This window comes from Nilaparvata lugens, chromosome 2 (assembly GCF_014356525.2).
Source record: "Nilaparvata lugens isolate BPH chromosome 2, ASM1435652v1, whole genome shotgun sequence".
Taxonomy (NCBI): Eukaryota; Metazoa; Arthropoda; class Insecta; order Hemiptera; family Delphacidae; genus Nilaparvata; species Nilaparvata lugens.
In genome coordinates this window covers 7550710-7567621 of record NC_052505.1, presented here as the reverse complement: position 1 = coordinate 7567621, position 16912 = coordinate 7550710, and the positions used below count along the sequence as shown (strand labels likewise).

Below are 16912 nucleotides of genomic sequence, written 5' to 3'. Positions count from 1 at the left end.
GTTACCTTAAATATTTATCTTCAACTACTGTTTTCCATCTTAGAACTACCGAGATCGTGAATATGAGGAGAATATCTTCAATCTCTTGATATTTTCAAGTGATTGAATCGTACCGTGCGTCCAAGTGAACTATGAATAAAAATGATAAAATCAACAGCATTTTTTGCGTTTCAAGTTTATCAACACGGTCGGAATTGATTAGCAGATTCAGCCACAAAGTTTCTTCTAAAAGGTCATGAAGATTATTTCAAAATCGATTTACGATTTTAGTTTTGCTCTTTATTGCTCTACTTATAATTTTGTATTATATCAAGCAAAGGAAATACATTTACGACAAAAATACACATACATAATAACAGGGGTAGGTAAATCTTTTTAAGAGTATCAATCAATTTCCTCCTTATAATATACAATGAAACTGGATGTTATTTTACTGAATGCTAAGAAGATTATAACTCTTATAAGTTTATAATGAGAGAAATTCATTGAATTTTCAAATTACTCCCTCTTCCCCAATCTCCCGCTAGATGGCTAGCCTAACAGCATTTAGTTCATATGCAAAATTAGAACTTTCCACTATGGGTACAGTCCATGAAAAAGGTTGACAACCATTGGCTATTCAATGAAAACAAAAAGCAACTGAAATAATATATTTTAAGGTTAACAATCTTTGGCTATTCAATGAAAAAAAGTAACTGAAACAATATTATTGTTAATGAGCAGTTTTGACATCATTTATTAAAATCATTTTAGAACAATAATAGAGAAATATAATCCTGCATTACACAGCACCTCAAGAACATGTCATGATTAAAATTATTCCATGCTCTTTCTCAATTTTTAAGTTCAAAATCGCAATATTATGGATTAAATTAGATTGATTTAAATTTTTTCAATTATTGAATTAAAGTACATAATGTAATAAAGTTTGGATTATATTATATTTTTATAATGGACAAAAGTTTATCTGGCTACTCATTCACTTATTGTTTTCTAGTTCTTGTTGATTAGAAATAAAAATTAATCCTCTTTGTCACTGGAGACGCAGCATTCATGCGATCTGGAGAGTTGAGAGTAGCAAGTGATTAGAATAAGAAAAATGAATGTCTAGTCTATGTATTATTAGCAAAACAATGACATGCATGCATGCCTCAAGCCATAAATCCTGTCAGCAGTTGTTTTGTTAGGGGGAGAGAGTGGTGTGAACTGGTTTGTTGGAGAGGGAAGTGTAGGATGCCAATGACTCCCCACTACGTCCCCCTACAACAATACTAATCAAGCTCAGACAGAAATCGTCATTTGCGTATACAAGCGCTTTCTACCGGTATAAGTGATACTACACATTAGGCGAAACAATAGTCGGTAAGAATGTTCCCTCTGATCCTTCTCTGTGGAACAATAATTCATCTCAAGAAATGGACCGGTAAGTTGGCCACCAAGATCATGCGATTTGACGCCTTTAGACTATTTTTTGTGGGGCTACGTCAAGTCTAAAGTCTACAGAAATAAGCCAGTAACTATTCCAGCTTTGGAAGACAACATTTCCGAAGAAATTCGGGCTATTCCGGCCGAAATGCTCGAAAAAGTTGCCCAAAATTGGACTTTCCGAATGGACCACCTAAGACGCAGCCGCGGTCAACATTTAAATGAAATTATCTTCAAAAAGTAAATGTCATGTACCAATCTAACGTTTCAAATAAAGAACCGATGAGATTTTGCAAATTTTTTGCGTTTTATTGTTTAAAAAAGTTCTCAAGCTCTTAAAAAATCACCCGTTATTAATTGCATTATAATTATGACCATATGATAAGCAAACAGTAAAATATGCTTAATAATTATTATAATAATGTAAATTGAACAATTATTAATTATTTGAAACGGAAAGTTTTCAAAAATTAATCACAATTCAGCTGATAGCAATATCATATTTTTCAAAATAAAAGTAGGTACCTAAAATAAATTATGTCATCTCTTGATGATAACACAGAATTATTAATCATTTGTATTTATTCTTTTTTGAATAAGAATTAATTTGTTCTTCAACTATGATTTTTTATTTTAGATGCTATAAAGTAGGCCTAAATTTTCAATTTGCATAGAAACTATCACCGTATACTATGAATATATAACCAAATTTCTTGTTTTATTTTTGGTCAAATAAACTGATCAATATAGGAAAAAGTATTGGAAATGTATGCACAACAAAAAGGTTCCTTCAAATTAATTAATGGACTAAAAATGTTTGACTTACCTGTGAAATGGTATTTCATTTCCTTTAACATGCCCATTATTCTTGCATCCTAATGCAACACAATACATCACCATTTCTCGGTCGTATTTTTGTTCAATTCTACGCATTTTACGACAAATGCATCACAATATTGAAAAGAAAAGGTTGTGATCTAATACTGATAGCCCTCATTCAAATCCGTTTTTCAACTTTAAAAATGAAAATCCTACTCAAGAGCTGCAACAACCTGCTTAAGTGTAAGAGTACGAGAGAGAAGGGAATCCCACACGGTAGGCCTGTCTCACTCACTCCGCCTTACACACTTTTGGCTGACAGACCGTTCCAGTTAGTATAGAGTTCACTGACAAATAGTGATCGCTCAAGAGGGTGGAAGGATATTATATTATGGCATGCCACTGCTCGCCTTCACTCGGCACAGCTTGTCGAGTTCCGATTTTTTGGAAAAAAAATCATTCCTCACTCCGCCTTACACACTTTTGGCTGACAACCCGTTCCAGTTAGTATAGAGTTCACTGACAAATAGTGAGCGCGCAAGAGGGTGGAAGGATATTATATTATGGCATGCCACTACTCGCCATCACTCGGCACAGCTTGTCGAGTTTCGATTTTTTGTTGACAAGACGGCGTTGCGGGAGCGGGTTGCCAGTTGGCAAGCTACTCGGCAAAAGTGTGGCGGTCTGGGCATCACAGTGTCACAGCTTCTTGCACAGTTTTGGTTTTGATGTCATTTTTGTCTTGTCAACTTTAGTGAGTAGGAGCAAGAAGAGCAAGTTACCTTCATCCGTGTTTGTTGAATCTGCACGTAGCTGTTCCAATTTATTGCACTTATTTATTTTCTTTTTATTATGGGTGAGGAAAAAGGATGGAACGAAAGTCAATTACGAAAATACGATTTTTTATCTCTGGAATCCATTCCAAGGCTTCATGTGGATGATCCAAAAGTGAAAGATTTGATAGCTGCCAAGGTAAAAATTATATTGTTTGTTAAATTCTGATTAAATTTTAAAGATATCTTAATGTATCATATAGATTACCGATTCAACTTTATTGCCAGTAGTCATAAATGTATTGTTTTTCCCACAAAAAAAATTCAAACAGCTTGTTTTATTTTGAGGTTATGTGTACAATAACAATCAACAAATAGTAGGGCTACGTCAAACCGTAGTTGTAGCTAGTCGACCGCATTTTATGTGAGTCAAGCAAGCTGGGATTCATGATAGAAAACTTTTTAAATTGTAATGTTATCAAGCAGTCATTATTTCTTCATCCATTACGAAATGCTATATGTTTCTTCAATCGTTAACACTAAAATGACGACTTGCAGTCTAGGCTTATATTGATTGTATAAAATATAACATTTTGTGTAAAATATTACTCACTGACTAAAATATTTAACTGTTGACAATGAATCCTATGCAATTTGAAGCATGCTCCAGTCGGTGTTATAACTTTTTACAATTAATAAACTATAAAAATATCAACTGTATTTTAATTCAATTGGTTTGCCAGAAAATAAATACATAAAAGCTTGTATGTTGTATCAAAAAGGATAATTTGATATAGTAAGCAAATTATAGTCTTTACCTTACACTTGTAGGATCGATGGCGTCATATTATGAATAAACAGGCCCTGCTCTTTAACTTAATGGCACTTAAGCCTGATATCATTAAAGACAGGTCATCACAGATCAACGATGCCAGAGCCAGTAATAATTTTGATGGCCCTCTTCTGCAGTACTCTTCGCTACTTTCAGCTCCCCAGTGTTCCAATCCATAAGTCACAATTCCTTGAAAGAAATAGATATAAGCCTAGGCAGACCTCACAGTTTTCAGGTACACATAGCATCATCTCTCTGAGAAGGTAGATTTCTCTGGAGAGCGTTGTACAGATGTGTGGCTTCCATGTCAATTTTGAAACCAGATGGAAGCCCAGAAGTGCAACACTCCTCACCTCATATGTGACATTTCTTATGCCAAATATCATCCTTCGAGTCTATTTCTCATTCAGTTTGAAATAATTGGTCTCAAACCAAGCTGAGATGGTATACAGAGACTGACACATCTTTAAAGTCAGATTGTCCAATGATTTGTTCACATCGTATAATGTGGCGTCATTTGCTTATTATGCAACTAACCTGTCACCAAACACTGATGGAAGATCATTCAACTTGATAATGAAAAGTACTGGGGCCCAGTATGGATCCTTGGGGAACCCTATGTAGGATAATGTTCATTTCTGATAACCTCCCATTCACCTGAACTTCCTGGCCATGGTCTGACAAATATGACTTGAAGAGCTTCAATATCCACTCTGTGATTCCAAAATACTCCAACTTGGACAGAAGAATTTGGTTGGCGACAGTGTCGAATGCACGGCTCAGATCACGCAATGTCAAACCAGTGAAACAACGGTTCTCAAAGCCATCCAAAATTGTGGTCACCAGCCAACTGCCTGGGCTGTAGTTCTGCCAACTCTAAAACCAAACTGAGCATCTACAAACAGGCCAGTGCTTTCGAAGTACCAGCATAACTGCTCCTTAATGATGCATTCATGGAGTTTTGAGAAAACATGCAAGATAGAGATAGGTCTGAATAGAGATAGAGATATTTCTAGTAAAATAAATAATAATTTATTTATCATAAATAAAGTATAATAGATATTTCTAGGTATGTTAAAAGATCCCTTCTTAGACACTGGAATGGTATTGGCTATCTTCAGAACATCAGAGAAGACACCCTCCATGATGCATGCATTCAGACCGAAGGTCAATGGTATAAGGATTGGCAGGATGGCTCTCTTGATCAGATTCACTAACATTCCAAAGAAGTATCTACTATTTGAATCCTTTAATTCGCCAACAATTTCCAACACCTGACATGAAACCGGGCGAAGTGAGAAAGCGGCCTGAGATTTGGGCACAGAATTTACAAACTGCAGGACTGATACTTCCAGAGTGCCTATTGAATCACGATCTGCAATCAGAAAAGTAGGAGTTGAAAACATTTGCCTCATTACTTGTGGTTCTTTGTTGCGATCCTATTTCTCTTCTAATTACTCTTCATGCAGCTGAGCACCTATTTTGTGAACACTTTATGTGCTGTGCATTGGCATTTTGTTTTGCTCTCAAGAGTTTCTCCTTTTAGTCCTTCTTGAGCATAAATTACATTTGCTTGGCATCATTTGTCTTGAGATTGCTGTACCGATCGTAGGCTAGAATGACCCAGCTCTTAGTATAATCAATTTTTGGTTCATCCAACAGGGCTTATTTCTTTGGATCTTCGATTTGGATTTTGTATTTTTACTGGAAAAACGTTGTCAAAGAGATACTTGAACTGACTGAAGGATTTGATGTAATTTTCCTCTGCATGGCAAGGTGTTACCATTTCATTCCAGTTCATTTGAGACAGGAGGTGTGAAAAGTGGTTTATCGGACTCTTCACTATTGGGCATAATTTCATTCCCAAAATATTCGGCAAATCGTCATTTTAGTGTCAAAACTTGATGTTATCATGCAATTAACATATCTATAAATATTATCAGAATAAACTCTATTCCTGATTATTTTTAAGTTTAAATAGCTTGTCGCTTGTTGTTTCCTTCCAAACTTTGAGAAATTTCTTCTGTATCGATTCAACTGTAATATATCATATTTTATTTTCTCCACTTATCTTCATAATCAATTGTCATTTCCTATATTTAGGTCCGTATTAAATTAGGACATATCAATTCTTGATGGAGATAGTTCATGGTACAACCAGGAACATGCCATATGGTGATGGCAATTTCTTTGATCAGTCTACTGTTGTGGGAGAAAAATTGAATGCATGGAAGACTTTGACAATATAGGAAGGAACTCATCAGAAGACCCTGAGCTCTGAAGGAAAGCTGACAACTTGGAAAATCAATATTTGAGTTCTTAGATACATATGATGATGTTCTGAGGTGTCAAAATCTTCGATTTAGTCAACTTTTCTCCCACAACAGGAGTCCCCTCAAAGCTATTTCTATGATTAAACGGCCTGTTTCTTAATTTGTGACGGCGCTTCCATAAGGGCCAAGTAGGCTGGGCCCACCCAAATGAAACAGAAAAGTATATTTTAAAATGTTTAAAGATAGTTATTATCCAATAAAATACGATATAAAGTAATTTTGAATTGTCAACTGGAGAAAACTCTCGTTGAAATACCATGCAAATCATCCAAGATTCTTGGTGTACACTCAACTGTCTCCATCAGGTATCGATTATATCAGAGAACTACTATAATTGTATTATAATGCTTTATTCCGTGATTATAATCACCCTCTAGCCCTCATTTTGAGGAAGGAGCCTTAGATTCATTTTAATTGACAATGATTGTATGTAGCCTTGCATGTATTCAATGCTTCCTCAGTCAACCGGGAATTACACAGTTGTTTTTCTACATCCACCTGTTTCCGGTATTCTTGATAATAATAAATAATATCGAGTGACCTGGCTGGCTCAGGTCTGGTGTCAGAGTTTTCAGGTCGCAACTGATCAATTTCAGGGCCTCTGACATGACCTAACGACTGATTTTTAGGCAGCCGGGACCGACGGCTTAACGTGTCCATCCGAAACACGGGAGTGGCCCGAGATAAATATCTTGCCGGGTATTCTCGATTTACACAATCGACGTCGAAGTCAAAAATTAGTATCAAGTCACAATATTGTTCTTGTGTTAATTTCTCAATTTTCAAATCACTATCTATTAACACAAGTATATGATTCAGTGTGAATGAAAGCACTGTGAACTTTTTCGTAAATTCACGAACTTATATTCGTAAACTTATGAATCCAGAAATTTAACATAGGATATAATTCATCACTTTAATAAGCACACCAGCGAAAACTTCTTGCTACTGTTGCCTATCCTTTTGATGAATTGGCTGTAATTAGAATTTAATGATAAGCTCTTGAGCTCTATTGGTGGCTTCTACTGAATGTTATGTTCTAAGTGAGTTATTTTTTCCAGCGACCAGTGGTTATTACTGGGTCACAATTAGTTGGCAGTGCACTGAAATGGGATCTCGACTACTTGCAAGAAAATATGGGCAATGGAAAGTGTACTGTTATCTATTCACAAAATCACAAATTCAAGTTTTATGACGACAGTAAAGCAACGCCTGATGTGAGGGCGGAGTTCACACCTCCAACCAGAGGCGTGTCAATGAAAATGTCTGAGTTCGTCAAACGATTGGAAGGCTGGACCAAAGGAGACGAAAGGTCAGTTATTGGAAATGTATTTAAACCAAGCTATATCTTTCAAAATCAATTTAGACTTGTTAGCTAGGAGAATAGTAGATTCTGCTTGCTTAGATAGTTCCTAGAGGATCATTTTATTTGGAAAGCATGAATACAGCCATTCTGCAGACAATAGTTTGTCTGATGGTGCCATTTTTCAATTTGGGATGGGTAGATGTTCTTGATTAACGTTTTTATTTTTAAAGTTTTACGTTAAAGTCCCAACTCCGGCAAATATAGAGTTATTCATTTTCATTTTGACGAGATGCCATCTGGTTCCCAACCTAGTACTTGGTAAAAGGAGGGATAGTAGTAACAATAGGTGCCGGTTTCCGAGCTCGGGATTTGGCTAAGTCCTAGACTTTAAACAGCTGAAGTCAGAAAATTGGCTTTCCAGAACGGGGGCGTAGTTGCAGTCATTGTCACAGTCACGTTTGAATTAAATTTCAAAAAACTAGAAAATTAAACACAAAATAGAATAAGGAGAAAATAATTCATAGTTTCAGCTATTTTGAATTATTTAGAAATGTTTAATTTCGTCAAGGAAAAACGTTTCCAATTATAAAAATGAGAAAATAGAAACTGCGACTCCTGTTATAAAAATTGCGACTACGCACCTTTTTGGAAAGCTGATTTTCTGACTCCAGCTGTTTAAAGTCTAGAACTTAGCTAAATCCCGAGCTCGGAAACCGGCCCTACAAGTACTTATAATTTTTGAGTGGGATTCAAAATGAATCAACAGAAAATATTGAACATAGGTGATTAACATAAAAAACTGTTAGATTGGAGGCTTCTCCATCTGTTCATTCCTGTAACGTTTTGAGAAGTTTGAGATGCTCCTTTGAAGATTCCCACATGGATGCGCTAGTGTGCATTGCCAACACATAAAGTACACTTAGGGCTCTGTTCCTATATTATAATGGCATAGAGCATTTTGAGATTGCTACTGAACTCCTTAAACAACCTCCTTGAGCGTTTACAAGAGTGCTTAGATGGAAATTCCTAGTATAAAGAAAGCTTAGTGTTATTTTGTTATACCAATATTTGAATTTGTCTGTTTCTTTTCTAATGGAAACATCAAAGCTAAGCATTGAAAAAAAAAATTACATTTTTGGACTGTTATTCCGAATCATCCATACCTCCATCTAACCACGTAGGCTATTTTTGAAGCTCAGAGTAAGAACTTATTTGATTGTTATTCTTCAAAAATGTAGATTATAACACAAAATTAATCAATAATGTTATCTTGAAGAAGCAGACTATATTTCTAAATTTCAATTATGAATTCCAGCTTTCCATCATGCAACTAGTACTTGTGAAATCGTGAACTCAATGCATCATTAAAGAATTTCGTGTTCTTAGAACTTAAGTGGATGAATTATTCATTTTTGTGGATCGATTCAAGGATTGCAATTCATATTCAAATTTATTCAAATGTCATCTAATTCTCAGCCGATGCGCTAGTTTCAGCAAAGTCTATTGTATTCTAGTTTTGCACGTAATAACATCTTAGAGTGATGAAAAAAGTATGTAGTTTAATATATTTAAGAAGAAATCCCTGCTCATGCACTAGTTTAAGAGCTCTCAACACCTATCAAATCACTTGAAATTTGGAATTAATTCTACGGCAAAATGAATCATAAGTTCAGTTTGATCTTATTTGAAACATACGCGTAGATGTTATCTATTAGGTGGCGTTACATCTTCTATTTATCACCTTTACTCCTCAAAACAAAATGAATTAAATTTGTACATGGAATCCCTTAAATATGAACATTATAATTCTATAAATGTGGTAATAGAAGATTCTCTCTGGAGAATTCAAGAATTCTTAAAGTATAGCCTATTTATTATTTTTTAAATTCATTTTTCATCCATATCTACGATATTCTATTTCTTTGTTGACGTTTAAGTGGCAGTTAAACCCATCATTCGTTCATTCAATTATTTAATAATTTAGTTGGTTATTTCTGTAGGTGTAGGTGATGAAGATTGTTGTGTTATTATATTGTAATAAGGGAGCGATCAGAAACTCCATAGCAATATGAAACATTCAAACTTAATTCCTCCAAATGATTAAAAACTTTCTCTTCTCAATATCATATTCTCAATTCTCAGTATCAAATTCATAACACAACTTATGTAGCTCGTGCATTAAAGGTAAAACGTGTGGAATATTCTAAAATCGGAATCCCGATTTAGTTGAGGTTTCAATTGACTAATCATAGAAAAACTCAACTCTTGAAACTAGATAAATAATATCCTTATCCTAGATAAACTATATGTACTATACTATAAATAAATACTCTATCCATTAAATGTCCATGAAGCTATATGAATATCCTTATCCTAGATAAATTTCCATGGATCGCAATTTTTATCGTTGTATGCTGTGAAATAAGCATCTTCGGTGAAAAGTAATGTAGTCGGTTGATGGTTCGCTTTAGAATGAGTTATTGATTGCGTGACATTACTGTTTATTCAGTTCGGAGACTTCTGTTAGCTTAATCCCAATACAGGTGAAACTTGTATGGCCAGTGTAATAATGCCCTGAATCCTGTCAAAATGTTTGTCTTTATACTCCTCTTTAATCCGCCTTGTATGTTTTACTTGTAAGAAAGTGTTGATCATAAAACAAGAATAAAATCATTGTATAAGATTATTGTCTAAATTTAACTAGTAGTTCTGTGAACAGTAGATCTCGCGCTCAGTAAGTTATATTGACCTGTTGTTATGTTTTCTCAAAAATTAATAAATAATTAATCAATTTAAAAATTTATAGAAAAAATCCTAAATAAACAGAGCTTTCTGTCCTATCGTACCGTGACGTGTCGTCCCGGAATGTGAGTGTGAGCGCTGTTATCAGCTCTGGCTGCAACTGTCTACAACGTTGATGGAAAGATACATTTTCAAGATGTTCGATGTTTTTTAACGGGTAGTATTATAGTCAACTGTCTACTAACCTTGATGGAAAGATACATTTTCAAGATGTTCGATATTTTTGAACGGGTAGTATTTTAATCCACTAGACAGCTGATTTATGATGAATAATTCTAAAGTCTGATTTTTACGGTAATATTGGCGTTCAAAGGAGACTCCTCTTCCTTTTGTATTATCCTTAAAATACAAAATTTCAAAAAACCATATGTATACGTCGACGCGAAAATCAAAAAGGAACATATCCTTAAAATACAAAATTTCAAAACCATATGTATACGTCGACGCGAAAATCAAAAAAGAACATACCTGTCAAATTTCATGAAAATCTATTGCTGCATTTCGCTGTAAATGCGGAACATAAAACATAAATTTAAACATAAAGAGAAATGCAAAACCGTCGACTTTAATCTTAGACCTCACATCGCTCGGTCAATAAGAAAAAATAGACTAGATTTCAGGAAAGTATAATAATAACCCTATTTCGGACTTTATGTTATCTAAATTTGGTTTTTTCTCCCGGTCAGTTTTTTCGTGTAAAAATGAAAAATAATGAAATATTTTTGTTATTTTTGCAGGATGTATTTGCAACAAGTTCTAAACGACACGGTTGGTCCGCAAATAGTCCACGATTTTGTTGCATTCAAATGGTACTGGGCGGACCATATCCAAGAGTCCAACTCATGGGGTCCACTCACTGCCAACCTCCTTCTCATTGCTATGGAAGGTGAGTGTTCAAATAAATCTCACTTAACGGTCATTCCACTACAAGTGACAGACCAATCAGCCAATCGGAGAGCTTCCTGCCCTCCCGATTATAAAAACGCTTTATATGGTCTGGCCCTAAATCTGTATGGACTTGATGGTTTGATCAAATACACAGTGACACAGAATAATGGGAACTTTTAAAAACATTAGTGGGAAGGGCAAAAATGATTTTATTCAAACTGATGTCAAGTTCAAGACTTGCCATTTCAGAATTATTAATAACATCTATCACTTCTCGGCAATCACTTCTTCAAGATGGCTTCCTCCTGCACGAATATACTCTTGAAATCTGTGTTGAGATTCCTGAAAGATTGCTGCAACATTTCAGCTGGGATATTGTTTATTTCATTTTGAATTGTCTGTTATGATTCAACCACAGTTATTGGCCAAGTTGTGAAAACGTTTGATTTGAGATAGCTCCACAAACAGAAAATCGCAGGTGGACAGATCATGGGACCAGGAAAAGCAGATGTTGCATCGATCAATGAGAAAACGTCAACACAGATTTTAAGAGTGTATTCGTTCAGAAGGAAGCCATCAAGTAATTGTCAAAAAGCGATAGATGTTATTAATAATTCTCAAATGGCAAGTCTTGAACTTAACATTAGTTCAAATAAAATCATTTTATTATTATTATATTATTATTATTATTATTATTATTATTATTATTATTATTGAAAATTATTATTTTGGGATCACTGATTGATTGTATCAATGTACCAATGTACTATTTCTATGTTTTTTTTTAATGTAAAACTTGACTCCTCCAGTCAAACCTTCTTTAGAAGGTTTTGGAGAATTTATAATTCGTCTGGTTTATATTATTTGAAATGTCCTACTGAAAGGAAAAAAAAATTATTATTATTATACTGGTTCAATGATACAAAATTATCATGTAAAATAATTTGGGGAGAATCAACAGGCACAGCCCAAAACTGTTCCTCTCCCGAATTTTGATTCATTAAAATAGCCCAGAAAATAGGTTATGTTTTCTTCACTTTATAAAATTTTGCCCTTCCCACTAATATTTTATGGTGTATTTAAAAGTTCCCGTTATTCTGTGTCACTGAATATTTTAATTGTTCTGTTGGTTGCAAAAATAAATAACTTCTTGTTCAAGTAGAACATTTCAGAGGGTAGATTTCTGTACATTTATGGAACTAATAATTACGATATACTTTGAACACGATTTAAAAATTACTGTAATGGTGTTGAGCTGTGCAGAATGAATAAACTGACCGTTTTTTTTTTTTATTATAATTGTTCTGGTTAATTTAGCATCTCTCAATTCAAGTACAAGGGTGATTTGATCTATGTAGATAGCCTATATCAAATTATCAAACACGATTTTAAATAGTCACTTCTTTAAGAGTACCGTAGTGAATAATGGGTTTCATTTTATATCACAGGTTTGGAATACTTTGTATAGCCTGTTCCATATTGTAAAGTTATAAACTTTTTAGATGGCACAACAGGCTTATGTTTAAATGCTAGATAAAACGCTTATTTTTATAACTTGATTCAGATTTAAAATCTAAAGCCGACTTTTAAAATGTTTTTACAACAGCAAGAGTATTTATAAAAAAGAAATAGTCTCAATAGTAATGACCGTGAAGGAAACGTTAAATTCTGTCTTTCTTCTAAGTTCAATATCCAAGTAGTATATAATTATTAAACATGTAATTGGAGGTATCATGCTTATTATAGTATGTATATTAATAGCTTCAAGTTTTCGTTAGTGATATTTACTGACATCTCTATGAATCATGCACATTTTGCTGTGAAATCATAAATGTGGCACTGGATGCAAAATGGGTGGATCAAAAATAATCATGTCTGCAAGCTGTTAATAATGAAATTTGATAGGGTTCTAATTTAAAGATACGATATGACTGGCATACTCGTATGTCCTTGTAAATTTTTTAGTAGCATTTCCTGATTATGGTCTATATTTTCTCATATTGTAGAAAAATCAGTAATTGTTCTATGAACATGTACTAATAAGTTATTTATAACATTATTTTAAGGAAATAATTATTTGGAAGGACAATTATTGTCCTTTCATAGTATGCAGTCATAAAGTATTGGCAGTTACTTTTTCCATCTAGTTATCCGTTCCTTTTCTATTTAATATTTATATTCTGTTGATAACTCTCACGCTTCTGTGAAAAATAATGGCTAAGGCTTTTTAGGAGACTCATGCGAATTCCAATCTCACCATTTGAATAATGTTTTAAGGAACTTGATGCACCTACAGGTTCAGTTGTTTATGTAATAGATATTATGTTACGAGGAAATACGAGGGTAAGTCAATTATTATCCGCAATATAGGTGTATTCTTCTTTATGTTACTTGGAATGTTCATTTGCATTGATGATGTTTTCTTTGTTCATTTGTGCTTATATCTTGGCTAGTTCCAAACAGTTATTTCAATTCCATCATCACTGGCATGCTGTTAATTATGGCAGCTACACTATTCATTTGCACCAAATAAGAGTATAACAATTAGTGAGCCTACCGTTTTTCGTAGTAGGAGAGTGGACAAAATTTTTTGAATTTCATTCTTAAACACTCAGTTACCAACCATATGGTAAAATACTATTCCCTTAAAGCACTGACATTTTTTATGAATTTCCTCTGATACACCTTCAGACACGGAAAACAGTTCACTGAACGTTGGTGCAAATGACAAGTGGAGTGGCCTTAATCAACTACATGTCAGTGATGATGGAATAAAAACAGCAGTTTGAAACTAGCCTAGACATGAGCACAAAAAGCAAAGAATGCATCATTAACGCGAATTAACAGTTCTACTAACATGAACAGAAATACACCTACATTACGAATAATAATTGACTGACCCTCGCATATAAAAATAAGAGCTGCTGGTCGCTCAGTAGGTCTTAGCAATGCCATGCAATGTCCTTGTTCTGCGACTTTCTTAGCTTTTATACTATTATTGCACAGCCATCTACAACATACAATAAAGTTATCCCAGTACAGTACTACCACAGTGCCCTGCGAGCCAAGACTCTCAGTAACTGAATATTTTCCGTCATAGTTGAACTGTTCAATGATCCAATTATTTATTTCAGCCAAAAAAATGCATTAAGTACATTAGGATATGTTTATTTACAGATAAGTCATATTATTATAATAACAAATATATATTATCAACTTGAATTATTATCACAGAATGCACTAAACTTAGTCTTTGGAAATATAATACATGCAAAATACTCATAAGTTTTAATCCTCAGAGATGGAATTAGTATAGCCTAAAAATGTAATGTGGTTAACTTGCAAATACAATAAACAAAACATAATAACGAATAATGAATAACAAATAGTGAGTAGTTTTTTTGATTTTGTATTAAAATTTTTCAAGTAAGTGCAATATTTCTAAAGTTTTTAATTTATTGTGATACATTCTGTGATTCATTTAGAGTACAAAATCAACCTTCAAAATTCAAAATTTTAAATCATCATTCCTGGACCGAAAATCAAGTAACGAAGCAGTGTGTGATTACATAACCTTATCTTTTGGACAACATTAACATTTTATCAACATTTTTGGAGAGAAATAGTACGGGCTCAGCCTAGTTTTTCCTCCAATGTCATAATTGTATTATGATTATAGCATTTTTTACAATAAATACTGCGGGCCTCCTTACTCTCACCAGAGAAGCTATAGAGTGGCTGAGTGACATGGAGGTTGACATTTGAAAATATGGAGATTGATTTTCTGTGTAGGGTACTTGAACCCAATAACTATTTTTTCTATGTTTTACATTTTGACAGAGCCATTTGGCTGTCAAGCATGACATTCTCATAATATTATTTCATTTTATTATTATGACAGCACTTCATACAGTGTAAATAATGTTATTTATGATAGTTTTCTTCCCTCACGCCATACGCATATATATATATATATATATATATATATATATATATATAATAAATGAATAAATAAAATAAATAAATGAAACAATTACTGCACACAGATGAGCTGGCAATCATTGAATTGAGGTTGGCCTCCCTGAATTCATTAATAAAATAGAAGGGGTTGGAGATCAATCATGAATGTTAAGAAAACTATTGAAAATGAAAATACCTATTCATCGTTCATTCTCTTCTATGTATTCATGTACTAATTTTTTTGTTTGTGTTTTTATCGTTGTAGGAAATGTCACCCCTTGCCATTACGACGAGCAAGAAAACTTATTCGCTCAAATTCGAGGTTACAAACGATGCATACTTTTTTCACCTGATCAATTCGAGTGTTTATATCCATATCCAGTTTATCATCCGCATGATAGACAAAGCCAGGTATGCTATTATGTTTTCTGTACTTTTTTCCTACAAAATAGGGGAGGATCGTGTGTGGAACATTTTTCCCAGTCATAATTTGTATAAAACATTGAATATTTTGCATGTCAGATTTACTACATATTCATGTGGGAAGTTTGAATGCTGATGTCTAATATAAATGAGTCGAATTTATTTTTCCAACTCTGTTGGAAAAAATTAGTTGAAACAGTAAAGAAATTTTTCAAGATATATTGAGATATATTCAAAAAGAGCTGTTATTAGCCTATAGTGAGATTTTTTTAAACTGTCAGCAGGTTGAATGGGAATCATTGCTTTTCCTGAGGATAATGCCCACATGATCTTTAGACTTGTGCGTGAGTGATAAGACGGGTGATGATGAGAGATAAGTGGACCTACAGCTTTAGGTGGCTTCCGAACCACCGGAAAGCGATTATTAAACTCATAAATGGTATTCAGAGAAGTTGGCTCTTCAAGTGGTCACACCTACAACGGGAGTAGCAGGCGTATGGTGCTTTGAATACACTATTTTATCTATTACCACTCTCAATCATAGTTAGAAAAATATAACAAACTGGAAGCACGACAAATTGAAAACTTAACGTAATGGAATCTCGAAGAATTGAAAATAGGCCTATAACCATCCTCAGTAAATAAATAATCTTTATGCAAATTTCAAGTTAATCAGTCCAGTAGTTCAGACGTGATGATGTGTCTAACGTGAATTTTTTATCCCGTACGTGTGTATAAGCCAGTTCTTTCCTTTATTATAGTATAGATAATATAGCTTACCTCGTACACTAATCTTCTGCCTCTGTGGAAATTCTAGGTTGACTTTGACTGCCCCGACTACACAAGATTTCCGAATTTGAAGAAATTGCGAGGCATGGAGGCTGTTGTTGGCCCTGGAGATGTGCTCTACATTCCCAACTATTGGTGGCATCACATTGAGGCGCTACTGGGCGGAGGCTACACTATTTCAGTTAACTTTTGGTATAAGGTAAATTATTGCTCAAATTCTCTATGTTTGAATAGATTTCAAATCTATACAGTCTAGTTTTGTCTCCATATCTGTACTTTCGGTTTCTAGGCTCTATGTCTATCCCGTCTAGTTTTGTTGTACATTATTTTTCAGTTCATAACGGAATCACAGTTTCGATAACCTGTATTCTCCTTTAACGTAACTTACTTACTTTTCTGACCTCAAGCCTATAATTAATCATATTTCCTAGAATTAAGGTGCAGGAACATGCTATTGTCTGGCAGGCGTTTTGCCGATGCTCTTATAAAATAGCCATTGTATCTTACAAGAATGTTGTGTTAATTAAACTATTGTATTATTCTTTATGAGTACAGACACTAG

General features: G+C 34.0%; 1 protein-coding gene across 1 annotated transcript in view; it reads left to right on the top strand.

The window, feature by feature from the left end:
- The first annotated feature begins 2947 nt into the window (after window positions 1-2947).
- LOC111048055 (hypoxia-inducible factor 1-alpha inhibitor) overlaps window positions 2948-16912 on the top strand; it is a 28911-nt gene continuing 14946 nt past the window's right edge. The window contains exons 1-5 of the mRNA XM_039420454.1: window positions 2948-3216; window positions 7244-7494; window positions 11028-11176; window positions 15404-15549; window positions 16379-16549. Coding sequence (XP_039276388.1) covers window positions 3097-3216; window positions 7244-7494; window positions 11028-11176; window positions 15404-15549; window positions 16379-16549 — 837 coding nt within the window. The 5' untranslated portion in view covers window positions 2948-3096. The remainder of the gene's footprint in view (window positions 3217-7243; window positions 7495-11027; window positions 11177-15403; window positions 15550-16378; window positions 16550-16912) is intronic.